The 15,596-nt window shown below is 33.7% G+C and overlaps 1 protein-coding gene across 1 annotated transcript in view; it reads left to right on the top strand.

Annotated features, from left to right (window-relative positions):
* The window catches only part of LOC129225751 (synaptogenesis protein syg-1-like), a 240,936-nt gene that overhangs the window by 96,850 nt on the left and 128,490 nt on the right, over positions 1 to 15,596 (top strand). Inside the window, exon 2 of the mRNA XM_054860249.1 lies at positions 8,756 to 9,064. Within this exon, the coding sequence (XP_054716224.1) occupies positions 8,756 to 9,064 (309 nt within the window). The remainder of the gene's footprint in view (positions 1 to 8,755; positions 9,065 to 15,596) is intronic.

Consider the following 15,596-nt stretch of genomic DNA (forward strand, 5'->3'; position numbering starts at 1 on the left):
AGGAAGTAAAAAATATTTTTACTGTCTTAAAATCAAGTTAACAGTATTTTGTTACAATATATATTTTTTATTGCAATGTATTATGATTCTGCTTAGTGAAGGATTTGTTTTGCTTATTACTAGAAGTGGGCACTATCGTCCTTTTTAATTATCCGTTCATTAGAGGAACGTTCATTCTTTTGATCCGTTTAAAAAGCTCGTTCATTTGAACAAGTTCGTTCATTTTAAAAAGTGTCAAGTGATCTCTATGTTCGACATACTCATGTACATTCGAAACGTTTTATTAGATGAATGATATTTTTGAAGAAAAAATACCTAAAATTATCTAAATGCAAGAAAGTATGTCAATGGAAAATTAATCAAAAAATATTTCATTTGTGGTCAAATGTAGCACGTTAAGATAAGTATAATTAGGCTACTTTTTCGTCATTGTTTGGGAGCAGCAAACCTTAAAAGAAGCCTCACAGTTTTCGGAACGCGTCGTGAGTCAACAAGTAAACAAGGCGAAAGCATTTCTCAATATATTCAATAGCAAATGTTGAAGTGAATACAGAAATAATGTTCTTTAAAACCTTTCAGAATACGATTTGAAAAAAGACAAGATGATATTGATGTGGAAAGGATTAACGTAGTTACAGCTAATTTACTGTAAACTGGTTTCAACACAAAGTTTTTTTTTTAATCTTTTTTTTTTAACAAAAACTGGTGCACGTTGTCGAAACTGTCCCTTTTTTTTATCCCTAAACAAACGTCTGTCAACCATTACATCTACCCAAAAGATAAAGGTGCGTTCCTTGAAATATTTTTTCCAACTACAGCACCGTATAAATACATATGGTATTACGAACAGATCATGTATAGCGAAAAAATTAACAACAAATGTGTCGGTTGCTCAGCCAAAGTACGCAAGAAAAAAAACCAGCAGAAAAAAAACGCAACACATTTTAAGAAGGGGGGGGGGATTAGGACACAAACCCAGAAATGGTCAAGAAATCGTAGAATTTTAACTTTAAGGTCTATGTTTTTTTCTGAAAGCGATCAAAACCTACGTATTGTCAGAAAATACATAAGAATTCTATGTAGTGTTTTCTGCAAGAGTTTAAAACCTACGTGTTGCCAGAATATAATTAATATGACGATATCACAAAACATAATACGTAATTATTGCGTAGGCAATGTTTTAATTTTAGTAAATCAACATCTTAATTTTAAGTCAAGGCCACCACACTAGTATTTGTTCATTCCTCAGTACCTGAATTATTTTTATTGACGAATAAAAACACATGTTACGCCTCACGTCCTAGAAACATTTTTGAAATTAGAGCACTGAAAAGAGAAAAAAATCTAACTCTTATCTTATCCAGTACATGTTTTTCAATAATATACCTACATATGTAGGTTAATTACCACGTAATTAGGGAAATATGTTCATCGATTTTTGCAGGGAAATATTTGCTTCTTTTTAGTAAGGTAGATGTATTCTTCCGGACATTTTTGACACTATTAACGTGCTGAAGCATACGCCAGGCTGAAACACTAACAAAAATTAAGGATTTTGAGCTATTTTTTTATAATACATTTCAATTTAAAACTTGAAATAGAACAGTGCTTATAAATATAGAGTAACTTTCACGATTAATTTACATAATATTTATTTCATTATTACTTTTCAAATGCCGTAACATAAAGTTATTTTTAAATATCTGGTTTGATTAAAAATGTAGAACTTTATTTATGAGTGATTAGTTTACAAACATGCATTTCACGTGTATCTCTGTAATGTATAATGCAATTTTCTGTAGGAAGTATTCAGTAGTACGTGCCGTTAGAACACAACGAACTTTTTACTTTCTTCTTGTCGCCACTTTTTCTTCTGCCTTTTACTTCAAAACACACACACACACACACGCATAGTATTATTCACTAATGTCCCCAATGTATAGCTTACTGTTTTTTCAATTTGATTCAATATTCGGATTAAGTTGAAATTTATTTACATACATCAAACAAGTAACGAGTTCGTAAGTGGTAAAAAAAAAAGTATTGATGAAAGGACTTACATATCAAATAATTAAAATATGTTTCAGTAAGAAAAGTATTCTTAAGGTATTTGGAAATTTTTGAATTTCTTCTGTCTCAGACTGATTAAGATCCTCAGACATGAAGATCATTGATTTTACGTCTCTCTTTTTTCGTTTTGTAAATGATAAACGTATTTTTCCCAGCATAGTTTCACAAAAGAATACATAAAAGACAACATCTATAGAAGGACTGTTCCTGTCGATATTAATATGGTTCGAATTGTTATTCTATGCCAAACGCGTTATTTTTAGAAAGTAAAACTATTACTTACATTCCTTTGAAACATATTTGCATTCCAGTAAAGTCCTGATTTAGTTATTGAATGACAGGGCCTCATAATTGTTCGGGTGATTGCACATGCGTAAATGACAAATTTTCTCTGTCTCTTTTTCTTCAGAGACTTCACTTTGCATGATTAGATACCAGACTGTCTCACTTTCTGACGCAGAATCTTTCCTTTTTGTTACTGTCTCTCCCTTTTCTCTTTTTTATTTGTGATTCATTACTATCCCAATGATTCGAATATAATACTTCATGTCAATCACATGCGTCATTAACTTCCATTAGACTAGAGGGTGCCGGTTTTTCCCGCCATATATCCATCAACCAATGAGTGAGGATGATCGATTCTGCTTCTGCTTCGCTTGCCAATTTCGGGGATGCGAAACTGTTAATGTTGTTTTAAAATTCTTGTTGAATCTCTGGTTCTGGATTTTGCAATGTTAAATAACGCAGAAGCATTAGATGCTTCAGCTTTTTTTTTCGGGGTGGGGAGGGAGGAGGGAAATAACTTCATCCGCTTACTGTTAGTACTGCTATATGTCTTGCATACCATATCAGACGTTAAATATGGATAGAAAGGAGCAGAAATGATTTCTTTATTTGCACAAATTAAGATATTTGAAACTGATTTTTTATTTTCCTATCAACAGTTTTCAGAGAAGAAATCTATTATAATTATGTAAATATGAATGACGCAAAGACATGGTTAAAAATATATATGTCATTCATCAGATTTTTTCCAAAGAATAACGCATTGTAAACTACATAAAAGTCTATTAAATAGCAAAGAAAACTTAGATGTTGCAGCTACTTATTTTCGTGGGGAAAAAATAGTTTCATCCGCTTAGGATTAGTACTGCTTTGAACCTTGCATACCATAGCAGACGTAAAATAAGGATAGAAAAAAGCAGAAATGATTTCTTTATTTGCACAAATTAAGATCGTTGAAACAGATTTTTTATTTATTTATTTATTTTTTGTATCAACAGTTTTGAGGGAAAAAAATCTATAATAATTATGTAAATGCGAATGAAGCAAAGACATAGGTAAAACATTGTATGTAATTTTTCAGATTTTTCCCAAAGAATAACGCATTATAAATTACATAAAAGTCTAATAAATAAGAAAGAAGCATTAGATGTTACAGCTACTTATTTTCGTGGGGAAAAAATAGTTTAATCCGCTTAGGATTAGTACTGTTATGTGTCTTGCATACCATCCATTGTAGACGTAAAATAAAGATATAAAGAAGTATATATATATATATATATATATATATATATATATATATATAAAATAATAATAAAAGTGAAAAAAATTGAAAAGACCACACCAAGAGCCCATAGATGCGCAACGCAGCAAAACTAAAAAGCCAAGTAAGCCATATATATATATATATATATATATATATATATATATATATATATATATATATATATATATATATATATATATATATATATATATATATATATATATATATATATATATATATACATGGTGGTCCCGAATTCATGGTACAAACTTTAATGGTAGGTACAGGACATTGTAACAAGGATTTATTGCATAGGAATGTATAGTCGCAAGTGACGCGGTAAGGCGTAAACAGGGGAAATAAAAGGAAAGAGAAATGGAGTGATCGGTTGGTATCACTGCCGGTAGAGGGCAGTAGATCTCTAGTCGCCGTTGAACGTGATGCATCGCAGTAGGGAAAAGCGGAAGCGCCATTCACAATTGTACTGCCGTAGACGATGGGTGACTTTACGTATGTAGAAAAAGCAGACATGCATTACATGTACGGCCGTGCAAATGGTAACGCCAGAGCTGCGTTACGAATGTATCGCGTGGAGTATCATAATCGACGAATGCCGGATCATAGAATTTTTCAACGGTTACATCGTCAACTTTGTGAAACAGGTGCGTTCGACGTCAACAGACATGACGCTGGTCGATTAAGAGCTGTACGCACTCCAAGGCTGGAAGAAAGCATCTTGAACATTGTGGCTGATAGACCTGAGTCAAGCACAAGAACTGTTGCGCGTGACGTAGGTGTGAGTCATCAGACTGTTGCAGAGTGTTAAAGGAAAATCGCTTACACCCCTTCCATTTTCAGAAAGTACAAGCATTGAATCCGGCAGATTTTCCTCTTCGCGTGAACTTCTACCAGTGGGTGTTGCAGCAATGTGCGTTGCAGCCGGATTTCGTAGGTCATGTGCTATTTACAGATGAAACCACATTTTCACGCGAGGGTGTCTTTAATGCGCACAATTCCCATGTGTGGGCAACCGATAATCCACATGCAACGCGTCCACATGCGTTTCAACAACGTTTCAGTATTAATGTGTGGGCTGGTATTGTGAACGACTTTTTGATTCGCCCATACTTACTACCCACGCGACTCAGTGGCGGAAGTTATATTATTTTTCTGCAAGAAGTGTTACCACAACTGCTGCATGATGTTCCGATCGCCATTCGTAACCGCATGTGGTTTCAGCACGATGGGGCGCCAGCACACTTCAGCATTGATGTACGGAATTACCTGAATGCCACGTTTGGTGCTAGATGGTTTGGAGATACTCCAGTTGACTCAGATGAGGATCTCGTCGCTCGCATATCTGTAGCTGCTGCAGGTGTGCGTGAAATACCAGGCATCTTTGAACGTGTACGCCAATCGCTGCACCGACGCTGTCAAGCATGTATCGCTAATGGTGGACGCAATATTGAACACTGACTGTAAACATGACATTTGTCAACAACGATTTCAATAAAATCTTTGTTTTTCCTTTCGGCCGTTATTTCCCCTGTTTACGTCTAACCACGTCACTTGCGACTATACATTCCTATACAATAAATCCTTGTTACAATGTCCTGTACCTACCATTAAAGTTTGTACCATGAATTCGGGACCACCCTGTATATATATATATATATATATATATATATATATATATATATATATATATATATATATATATATATACATATAAAAAAATTTATAATGTTTCTGTAAACGCATTTTTTGCAAAAACATGATCTAAAAATAAATATACTAAACTCCAGATTTTGTTTTTCAAAGAATTACTTAAACTACAGATGCTATAGTGTAAAATAATGTTGAAGCGTTAGGTTATGCACAAAGAGAGAAGTTGTTTATTTTAGAGAAGAAAAAAAAGGTTCGTCCGCTTATATAGGGAATTAGTACTGCTATGGTCTCGCATATCGTAACAAACGTAAAATTAAGAGAGAATGAAATAGAAATGCTTTTTCTTTATTTGCGTTGGAATAAATTAAGAAAGTTGAAACTATTTTTTCCGGATTATAATTTTTAAGGGAAGAAATCTATTATACTTATGTAAATGTGAATAAAATAGAAAGGAGTAAAAAATATACTTACAATAATTTCGATTTACTTACAAAGCGCATTGTAAATTACTTAAATATCTGTTAAATAACGCAGAAACGTTAGATATTTCTGCAGTTTATTTTTGGGGTGAAAAATAAATGTTTTCAGAAATTCTTGTTGCTATTTGCCTTGCATACCCAAAGATACTTAAAATTAAGAGAGAAGTAGGGACACTTTCTTTATTCGCATTTGGATAAATTAAAAAAGTTAAAATTATTTTTTTTCGCATTTAAAATATTTTAAATCAAGAAATCTATAAAATTTTTGAAAACGCTTACTATGCAAAAACAAGAGCTAAAATTAAATAGGCAAAGTACAAGTTTCTTTTTCGAGCAATCACGATTGCTAATTGTTTTTATTTGACCGTCCTTGATGTTTGGTTCCTTTTTCAACCCCACCGTCATCTGCAGGCGCGACTCCCCCCGGTAGCCGCTGCTCCTATTCGGTGGCGTCCATGTCCTACACACACGCACGCTCATACACACTCATACACATCCACAAACGCCCCTTTACACACATACACACACGACAACATGCATACACACAGGTCTACGACACACACAAGCCTACACACGCACAACTATGCACACGTAACCGCCCAAGAGAAGCGACAGGAACCGTTTCTAGAAACAAGCTAGTGGGGTAGTAACCAATGTGTAGGGTCCTGTCGCAACTCGTGATTGCGAAAAACATAATTTGAATTCAAAATTTCAGAATTCAAATTAATTTTGAAAATTCGAAAGGTTTTTTTTTTTTTTTTTTTTATATATATATTTCATTTCATTTCATTCATTTTTTTTTTTGGTCTTTCTATTTTATTGGAAAGTACCACAGATCCCTGTTTCGAATAATACTCAAGCCCTATAGTATATATATTTCTGTTTTTGCAATGAATTATGCTTTCTAAATTGTCGATGTTGCAGTGCCAAACGGTGCTGAAGCATTAGATAATGCCCGAAGAGAGAACTTGTTTATATAACGATGGGAAAGAGAATTTCTTCCGATTAGGGAATTAGTGCTGCAATGTGTCTTGCATACCGTAACAGGAGTAAAATTAAGAAAGAAAGAGGAAGGAATGATTTTTATTTATTCGCAGTTGAATAAATGGGGATACTTGAAGTTAATTGTTTCCCAATTAAAATGGAAGAAATGTATTATAATATTTACGTAAAATGCACGTGACGTAAGAATGAATAAGCTATAATGACGCTAAGAATGTAGATGTGAAATTCTTGATGCTATATAAGGATATATTCATCATACAACTAATGTTAGATACATTTTACGTCATAGATTTCGTGAGTGTTTGGTGGAAATCAGGGCCGAATTTCTCAAAAGGCAGAGTAGGCAGCAGCCTAGGGTGGCGAATTTTGCTTTAACCGCTCTTTTTTTTAATTACTATTTTTGAAAGGGAAATAATAGTATTCTTCCATTTTTCATGACGACATCCTTTTCTTCTAATTCAATAGGTAGTATTATGTGAGATTAGTATGAAACAAGAAGTGAATAGGAAAAACGAGGCCTCGATTGAAAAAAAAGTTTTTCTTGGGTGATTGACGTTTATTTTCACCTTTACATTTTTAATAGAGTTAAAAATTGTTTTCTGTTAATATAAAGTTTCGGAGATAAATGAAAATGAGTAACGTGTAAAAACTGCTGAATGGTTTTAAATAAAGGAAGCATGCTAAATTAAAAATCAAAGAACAAAAAAGAGAGAAAAATTATTTAAAAAAAAACTTTTAATCTATATTTTAGAATTTTACACTTTTCAAAATAAAACTTCAGAACTCGTTGGAATGTAATCCAGTTACAATTTACAGAGAACCATCGAAAACTGAGGAGTAGCAAAAAAGTCATATGATTGAGCGCAATGGCAGATTATTCAAATCGTAGATTCGTAGATGAAAAAAACGTAATGGGATAAAACTGATATTATAACTAAAGATTACAGCTATGATAAAACGGTTAACGCATAGAACCATGTTCACAAAGTTCAATGATCAGCAAAGATTCAACTATATAGGTAATGCATAACTAAACTAGAGATTTGATTTCAAACCACGGTTTTGATCAAAATAGCACTAGAACGTTCTTTTGAAAATAAAAAATAATAACAGAGTTTATCCGGAAGATAGTCTTTTTTTTTAGTTAAATCATTCTTTATTGAGCAAAAGTTGACGAATAAAGAAGCAACTCAAAGAAAAGAAGTTACTTTATTATTCGTCGTATTTATTCTGCAAATAAAGATGCTGTTGTAAGTGCTGCGCGTTCGAGATAGATCCCGGTTACTGTGTATCTACACATCTTTTATCATTATGTTTTTCTTTTATAGGTCCCACTCATGATGATATAATTTTCCAACAATTCATTTGCATTTCACTATAAGCAAATGTTTTGAAACTTTAAAGAATAAAAGAGAAACAGTTTGATGAAACTATAGGGGTACGAGAAAATGAGTCATGATATCTTAACAGATTTATTCTTGCAAACAAATGTACATTCGGAAAATATGTATTATTTAAGTTTATCTTATGTGAATCCTGGTTATCGGGTACAAAGAAACAAAAAAACATCATTTCCTTTATATATATACTAGAAAATCGCCGTCTAGGTGGTATGACGGGTGAAAATTGCTTCTACATTTAAACGAAGCAATTGCCTGTTTGGTGACATTTTTTGATCGTTGACATTTTAAACCCTACTCCAACTGGATTAAACCTAAAATCCAGTAGATAGCGTTCATTGTTGATGACATCAGCGTTACTTAATCATTCGTTATTATATATATATATATATATACATATACATATATATATATATATATATATATATATATATATATATATATATATATATATATATATATATATATATATATATATATATATATATATATATATATATATATATATATATATATATATAAAGATGTAGATAACAGCTTCAGTTTTCTGCAACCTGAAACCATTTTTTTTTTGTTCATTTCAGGAGCATTGTTTCTTCAAGTCTTCGATACCCTCCCACAAGACAGAGAGGTAAATCCAGGCGAGCTCATCGTCATCCCTTGTAAGGTCAGGAATCGAAAAGGGGAGTGCGCGTGGTTAAAAGATGGCGTCGTCGTGGGAAAAATCCCAGGAAAATACACATTCAATCGTGAGCCAGACGATGGCGATTGTGGCATCACAATCACGAACACTCAGCTTGAAGACGACGATGGCCTGTGGCAGTGCCAGGTGACACAAGCTTCTCTTCAAGAACTTACACTTACTTCTCCGGAAGTAAAACTTACTGTCCGAGGTGAGCTTTTCAATGTGCACCAGGATTTGTTGCTTGCAAAATTTTAATTTCATCATTTATCTTTGTGTATGTGAGTGTTTTGTTTCTACATGTGTTCACTGGAACGATCGACTGGGTGTAAACAAAGGAATGCGCCATTTGGCAGCGTTAATCACCGTGGTTGGCATGGAGAAGAATAAAATCGTGCCATTTAGTTGCCGATTGCGTTCGAATATATAGTTTTTTTCATTTCAGAGAAAATACCCTAAAGTTGGTTTTCTGGCAACCTATGGCAACCTATTTGTTTATATGTGGTGTATCTTTTCCGAGAACGAAGTAAAGGTGCTTTATATTATACGCACGGATGTCATATCCGTAATAATATATTGAGCATTTTAAATGCCTTAATGATACAATAAAAAAATCCTCAGAAATTTTTTTGGGGGAGATATATAGGTATCGTGTAATAACTATCTATTTTATAGTATTGGTTTTAAACAATTTTTTTTAAATGTATACTGATGAGTGTCATCTACGCTGAATATCTTTTCAAAAATCATAACCAGCTGCACATAGAATTAATATATAAAAATTTATTAAAGGTAATGAAAGAAACGTTTTTACGAAAATCCAATTCATGACGAAAATGCTTAATTAAGTCAAATTCAGAAAAATTAACGAATCGTATTCTAGCAAATGTAAGCTCAATACATCAAGTGCTAGAAAACACGAATAAATTTTGTAACACTTGTACTTCCTAAAGGAAATTTAAATATAAACCTAAACTGCGGAAGTTTTTCTTTCTTTTTTTTTTTTTTTTTTTGGAAAGATATCAAGTTCTAACCCGTTGAATGTTACATTTTGTATCACAGTTTTATTTTATTATTTTTCTACTCTTGTAAAGCTTTTGCTTTTGAAGAAAAATACATTCAATAGCTTTCAAAACATATTTAGTTTTACGTTAAACATGGTAGATAAAGTATGTTTCATGATCTATATTAAATTTATATATAATCCAAAGTTTTTATTTTGAGATACCTTAGTCTTCCTGTATTTTTTGCTAAGAGCTCGAATTTTCTTAGAAGTTATGGTGAAGGAATGTGATGGATGTTTTGATGGACGAAAGAAATGATTTTTCTTGGTTCTCTAGGGATTGAAATAGGAAGAAATTTAAAATGAATCTTTCATAAGATCATTTTTTTACGAAAGATTTTGCTCACACTTATGTACATAAAAAAATAATGAATCGAATTAAAAACATTTTCCGGAAAAATATGTTGTAAACGATTTTGCATTTTGGCGAATTTGTTTTAAATATATAAAATGTTTTACAAAAAATAAAAGTTAGTTATGTTTTGTTATTTGTATTTTTTTTAAGTTTCAGCTAGTTTAGCCTATGCCAGATATTTTTTATTAATACTGCGCTTACAATAATTAACTGCAGATAAGTAGTTATAATTTTTTTGAATATTAAAAAGTAATAATTCTCCTCCTATTTTAAAATGCATTTATGCTTTTCCGATTTTGTTGTAAAAAAGGTTTTAAAATGCTTGGATTCTTGTTTTCTCTCTTTTCTGCAGTGAAATACATTTTGCACTTTTTCAGTAAAATTTAGAGCTTACTGCTGTTTAAAAAACGTGTATCTCACATTCACTGGTTAAGTTAGAAGTTTAATTCAATTGCTCAGCTTAAAATCAAAGCAAAACATAAAGCTATGTGTTTGAAAGTCCTTTGCCAAGACTAGAAAGTTACCCTTAATATACCCCAAATTAAAGTTTTAAGAACTTATAGAATGAGTTTTTTTCTTTAGTTATACAACTGTTTATGTTTATCTCTGAAGATTTTAATCTTAATGCTTCCGAAATGCATAATATTGTTTCTGTTACATTTGCACTTTTAAAGTAATTCTTCGATAAATTTAAAGCTTAATGTGTCGTAAATAAATATTATCTTAAATAAAAAACATAATATACATTTTTTTTCAAAGATATTTCCCCCTTTTTTAGAATAAATTCTTTTACGTATATTGTCCTTTTATTTATTTTTTTTTCGAGAGGGTGGGGGAGGTTCTGTTTTAGATTTCGTTTGGTATGATATTAGCACGAGAAAAGAAAGGAGTTTGATATTCGTGTGACAAGATGTGATGATGGCTTCAAAATACTAAACAAAGGGTGTCGTACTATCGCCTTGGAAAAGAAGCATATTGGAAAATATGGAATGTAATTTTCAAAGACAACGTATGAAAATAGATTTTCCTCCTCCATAATTTTGATATAAATACTTAAACTTTAATAGCAATGTGTATTATATGATAAAAATAAATATTTTTGCATCGTACAAACTAGTAATTTAAATTTTATGCCGCTTTAGAAAGCATTTCTTCTTAAAATGTTACTTTTTAAACACAATATTCCATATGCTCATAAAAGAGGTTAACTTTTTAGATGTAAAAAATATGAATAATTCAATTTATAACTTTATTTTGTCAAAAAATTTGATTTTTCTATTTTTTTCAAGTTTTTGCAAACATGTTTGCTGAAAACAGCATAACATCGGGGCTTGAACAATCCCTACACTAAAGAATGAAGTATGTGCCGCTTAAAAAATGGGGCATAAAAGTAAAAGCTCTAGTAATAGTATAAAGTTACGCTTAAAATTAAAAAAAGAAGTATGGACGTTAATACGTCTGGTATTGTCGTTGCTTCTTTTTTTCTATTCGATTCTTTATTTATTCATTTTTTGTCCTTTTAATACAGAAGATTAAGATAACTAAAAATATATATATATATTTTATTTTACCTGTTTGTTTCAGTCAGATTTTTTAAAAATACTTATAAAAGCTTTTACTAATCTGTGACACAAGCATTTTACCCTCCACTAAACCATATGAGCCATTGTACTTTTTAAACCTATTTTGCAGTGTTTATTTTAGCATTGTAAAAGTTTCTTGATTATGTTATCGAATCTTACTACTATTATATATGCGAAAGTTTGTCTGTTTGGATGTATGGATGTATGGATGTATGGATGGATGTTTGTTACTCTTTCACGCAAAAGCTCCTGAATGGATTTTGATGAAACTTTACAATAATATAGCTTATGCATCAGAATAACACATAGGGTAGTTTTCGTCCCATTATGGGGAGCAAAACCCCCTTAGGGGGGCAATAAAACACAATTTTCGTATAAATTCTCTAATATGGGGATGAAAAAATACTTGCACATATTAATATTATATGTCCATCGAAAGCTCTGATTTTTCTGCGGAAGATGGCACCTGTTCGAAATTTCTAAGTAGAATAAAAAACGAGTTATGAGCTTTTTAGTTCCATGTTCGAAGGCTTTCCTTAACTCAATACAATATTTAGTGTATAATCTCAACTCCCTGTCTATAGCGACTATTGTATTGTTGACTATCTTTGCTTTTCGTGACGGTTCAAGGCTTTTCTCAAGTCAAATCTTGAAGTAAGATTTTTGCACAAGATTGGCAAATAACACAAGGATTTGGCTGATTTTTTTTTTCCATTTTAATGCAACTTTGAGGCAATTAATGTTTTTTTTTTATTTATTTATTTGTATTGACTGGGTATTTAATCAATCAGCTGGAATCTAGCCAAACGTTTTTTGTGGAATCATTTCAATAGCTAAGGCATTTGGCATTTTTTTCAACTGTCGCTGATTTTGAAGCTAAAGATTACGCAATACTGTGTTTCTCGGTTTTCACCATGTAACCAAATGTCGCCATTTCTTTAATATTTCTTTTTTTAAATTTGTTAACACGTAAAATAACTCGCCAACTAATTCGCAAATTCATAATCAGCGCTAAAACTTCCATTACTTTGTCTTTGCACACAATTTCAAACAATTGCCAAATTTTTACTGTTTATTGGAAACATTTCGGGTAGCATCATTGTTGACCCTATTTTGGGACGATTTCTACGAAAATGTTCTTAAAATTGGAATAGAAAAAAGAACAAAATCGAATTTTCGAAAAATCGCTTCAAAGTTCACACCCCCATGCTAAAAACTAACTTTTTGCCGAATTTCATAAAAATCGAGCTAACGGTCTAGGCGCTATGCGCGTCACAGACATCCCGACAGATATCCGGACAGATGTCTGAACAGAGATCCAGACATTCAGCGTTATTATTAGCAAAGAAAAGATGATAAAAAACCAGTTATAAGCTTTATAGTTCCGTGTTCGAAGGCTTTCATCAATCCAATTCAGTGTTTAGTGTATCATCTCAACTCCCATTCTATAGCTTATTGCGTATACCATTTTTGTTTTTGTCTGATTGTTCAAGGCTTTTCTCAAGTCAAATTATAAATGAACGTTTTACCACGAGATGGCCAAACTATAATTGGATTGGCAAACTCCAAATTTAAAATTGATTTTTAATAGCCAGATACAACGTAACACTTCTCAGGAGAATAAGACCGTTTTATTTTTGTCCTATTAGGGTGCGGCTGTAATTTTAATTAAATAGGCAGGTATTGCAGTTTTTAATTATAAAAGCGCTCAGAATTATGCCGCGAAAGCGTAACTCTAATCTTTCGCAAAGCTCTAATAAAGCTGGGGCTATTAAAGTAGCTAGGATTATCGAGACGAATCCAGAAGCCGAGCTACGAAGACTTGAACAAGCGGAGCGTCAAGAAGCTCACAGAGCTGCTGAGACACTGAAAGAGTCTCAAGCTCGGTGTAGACAGCATGCTGTATATTTGGCTTCTCAACGGGCTGCTGAAACACCAGAGCAGTCCCAAGATCGGCGTCGACAGCATGCTGAATATCTGGCATACCAGCGGGCTGCTGAAACACCATAGCAGTCCCAAGATCGGTGTCGACAGCATGCTGAGCATCTGGCATCCCTACGGGCTTCTGAGACACCGGAGCAGTCCCAAGATCGGCGTCGACAGCATGCTGAATATCTGGCATCCCAACGGGCTGCTGAAACACCAGAGCAGTCCCAAGATCGGCATCGACAGCGTGCTGAGCATCTGGCATTCCTACGGGCTTCTGAGACACCAGAGCAGTCCCAAGATCGGCGTCGACAGCATGCTGAATATCTGGCATCCCAACGGGCTGCTGAAACACCAGAGCAGTCCCAAGATCGGCGTCGACAGCATGCTGAATATCTGGCATCCCAACGGGCTGATGAGACACCAGAGCAGTCCCAAGATCGGCGTCGACAGCGTGCTGAACATCTGGCATCCTTACGGGCTTCTGAGACACCCGAACAATCGCAAGCTCGGCGTCTTCAGCAGGCGATTTACAGGACGTCTCAAAGAGCTACAGAAACCGTTGAAGCAGCTGAATCTCGCAGACGCGCTGTTGCCGAAAGGGCACTACAGCGACGTCTAATATTCACGAGAAACATGTGGGGCGCATTCGATAAAGCTGCATTTGAGTACGACGAGACTCTTGATTACGAAAACCACAAGCTTATAAAAATAGAAGCGATGAATAAAGAATGCAGATTTTGCGGTGCTCTTAAATGGAGTGAGGAAGCTACAGGTATGTGTTGTTCGGGAGGAAAAGTAGCCCTTCCTTCAATAGACGAACCAGTTGAACCTCTTAAAGAACTTTTTTTAATGAAACAGATGAGTCTCGCCGTTTTCTAAAAAACATTAGCAGATACAATGCATGTTTCCATATGACATCTTTTGGGGCTGATAACATTGTTTCGATGCCAGGATTTTGCCCGACTTTCACAATCCAAGGCCAAGTTTACCACACAATTGACTCTTTGCTTCCTGCTACCAATACGCAACCAAAATTTTTGCAAGTTTATTTCATGGGCGATGAGGAAGCACAAGTTAATAGGCGTTCTGAGTACATACAAGGTGTGGAAAGAAACAGTTCAAAAAATACAACAAGTTCTACATGATCACAACATTTTAGTGCATGAATTTCAAATGGCTAAAGATAGAGTGACTAGCGGTAATTTCAAGGTTGTGATACACCCAGATCGTGTACCACGTGGTGAACACGAAAGACGGTTCAATGCCCCGACCACAAATGAAATAGCTGCCGTAGTAGTTAGTAGTGAACAAACTGCGTCTCGGGACATCGTCATTCAAGCTCATGATGGCGGGCTAACTAGAGTTCCAGACACTCATAGATTTTATGATGCTCTGGAGTACCCGATAATTTTTTGGAGAGGACAAGAGGGATACAGTTTTGATATTCCTCAGACAAACCCAGTTACAAAACAACCCATATCAAACAAAAAAGTGTCCTGCAAAGACTTTTATGCGTATCAGATGATGATATGCCGCAATAATTTTAATTTATTGCTTCGATGTAGACTTCTCCTTCATCAGTTTTTGGTGGACATGTACGTAAAAATGGAGAGCGAGCGCTTAAGGTTTATTGCCTTGAACCAAACGAAACTGCCAGCAGAAAATTATATACATTTACAAGACGCGATAAGGAATGATGCGAATTTAGATCCAAATAACTTGGGTCAAATAGTAATTCTCCCGTCATCATTTGTAAATAGCCCGAGATATCTTCATGAATACACGCAGGATGCGTTCACATACGTGCGTAACT

This window comes from Uloborus diversus, chromosome 7 (assembly GCF_026930045.1).
Source record: "Uloborus diversus isolate 005 chromosome 7, Udiv.v.3.1, whole genome shotgun sequence".
NCBI lineage: Eukaryota > Metazoa > Arthropoda > Arachnida > Araneae > Uloboridae > Uloborus > Uloborus diversus.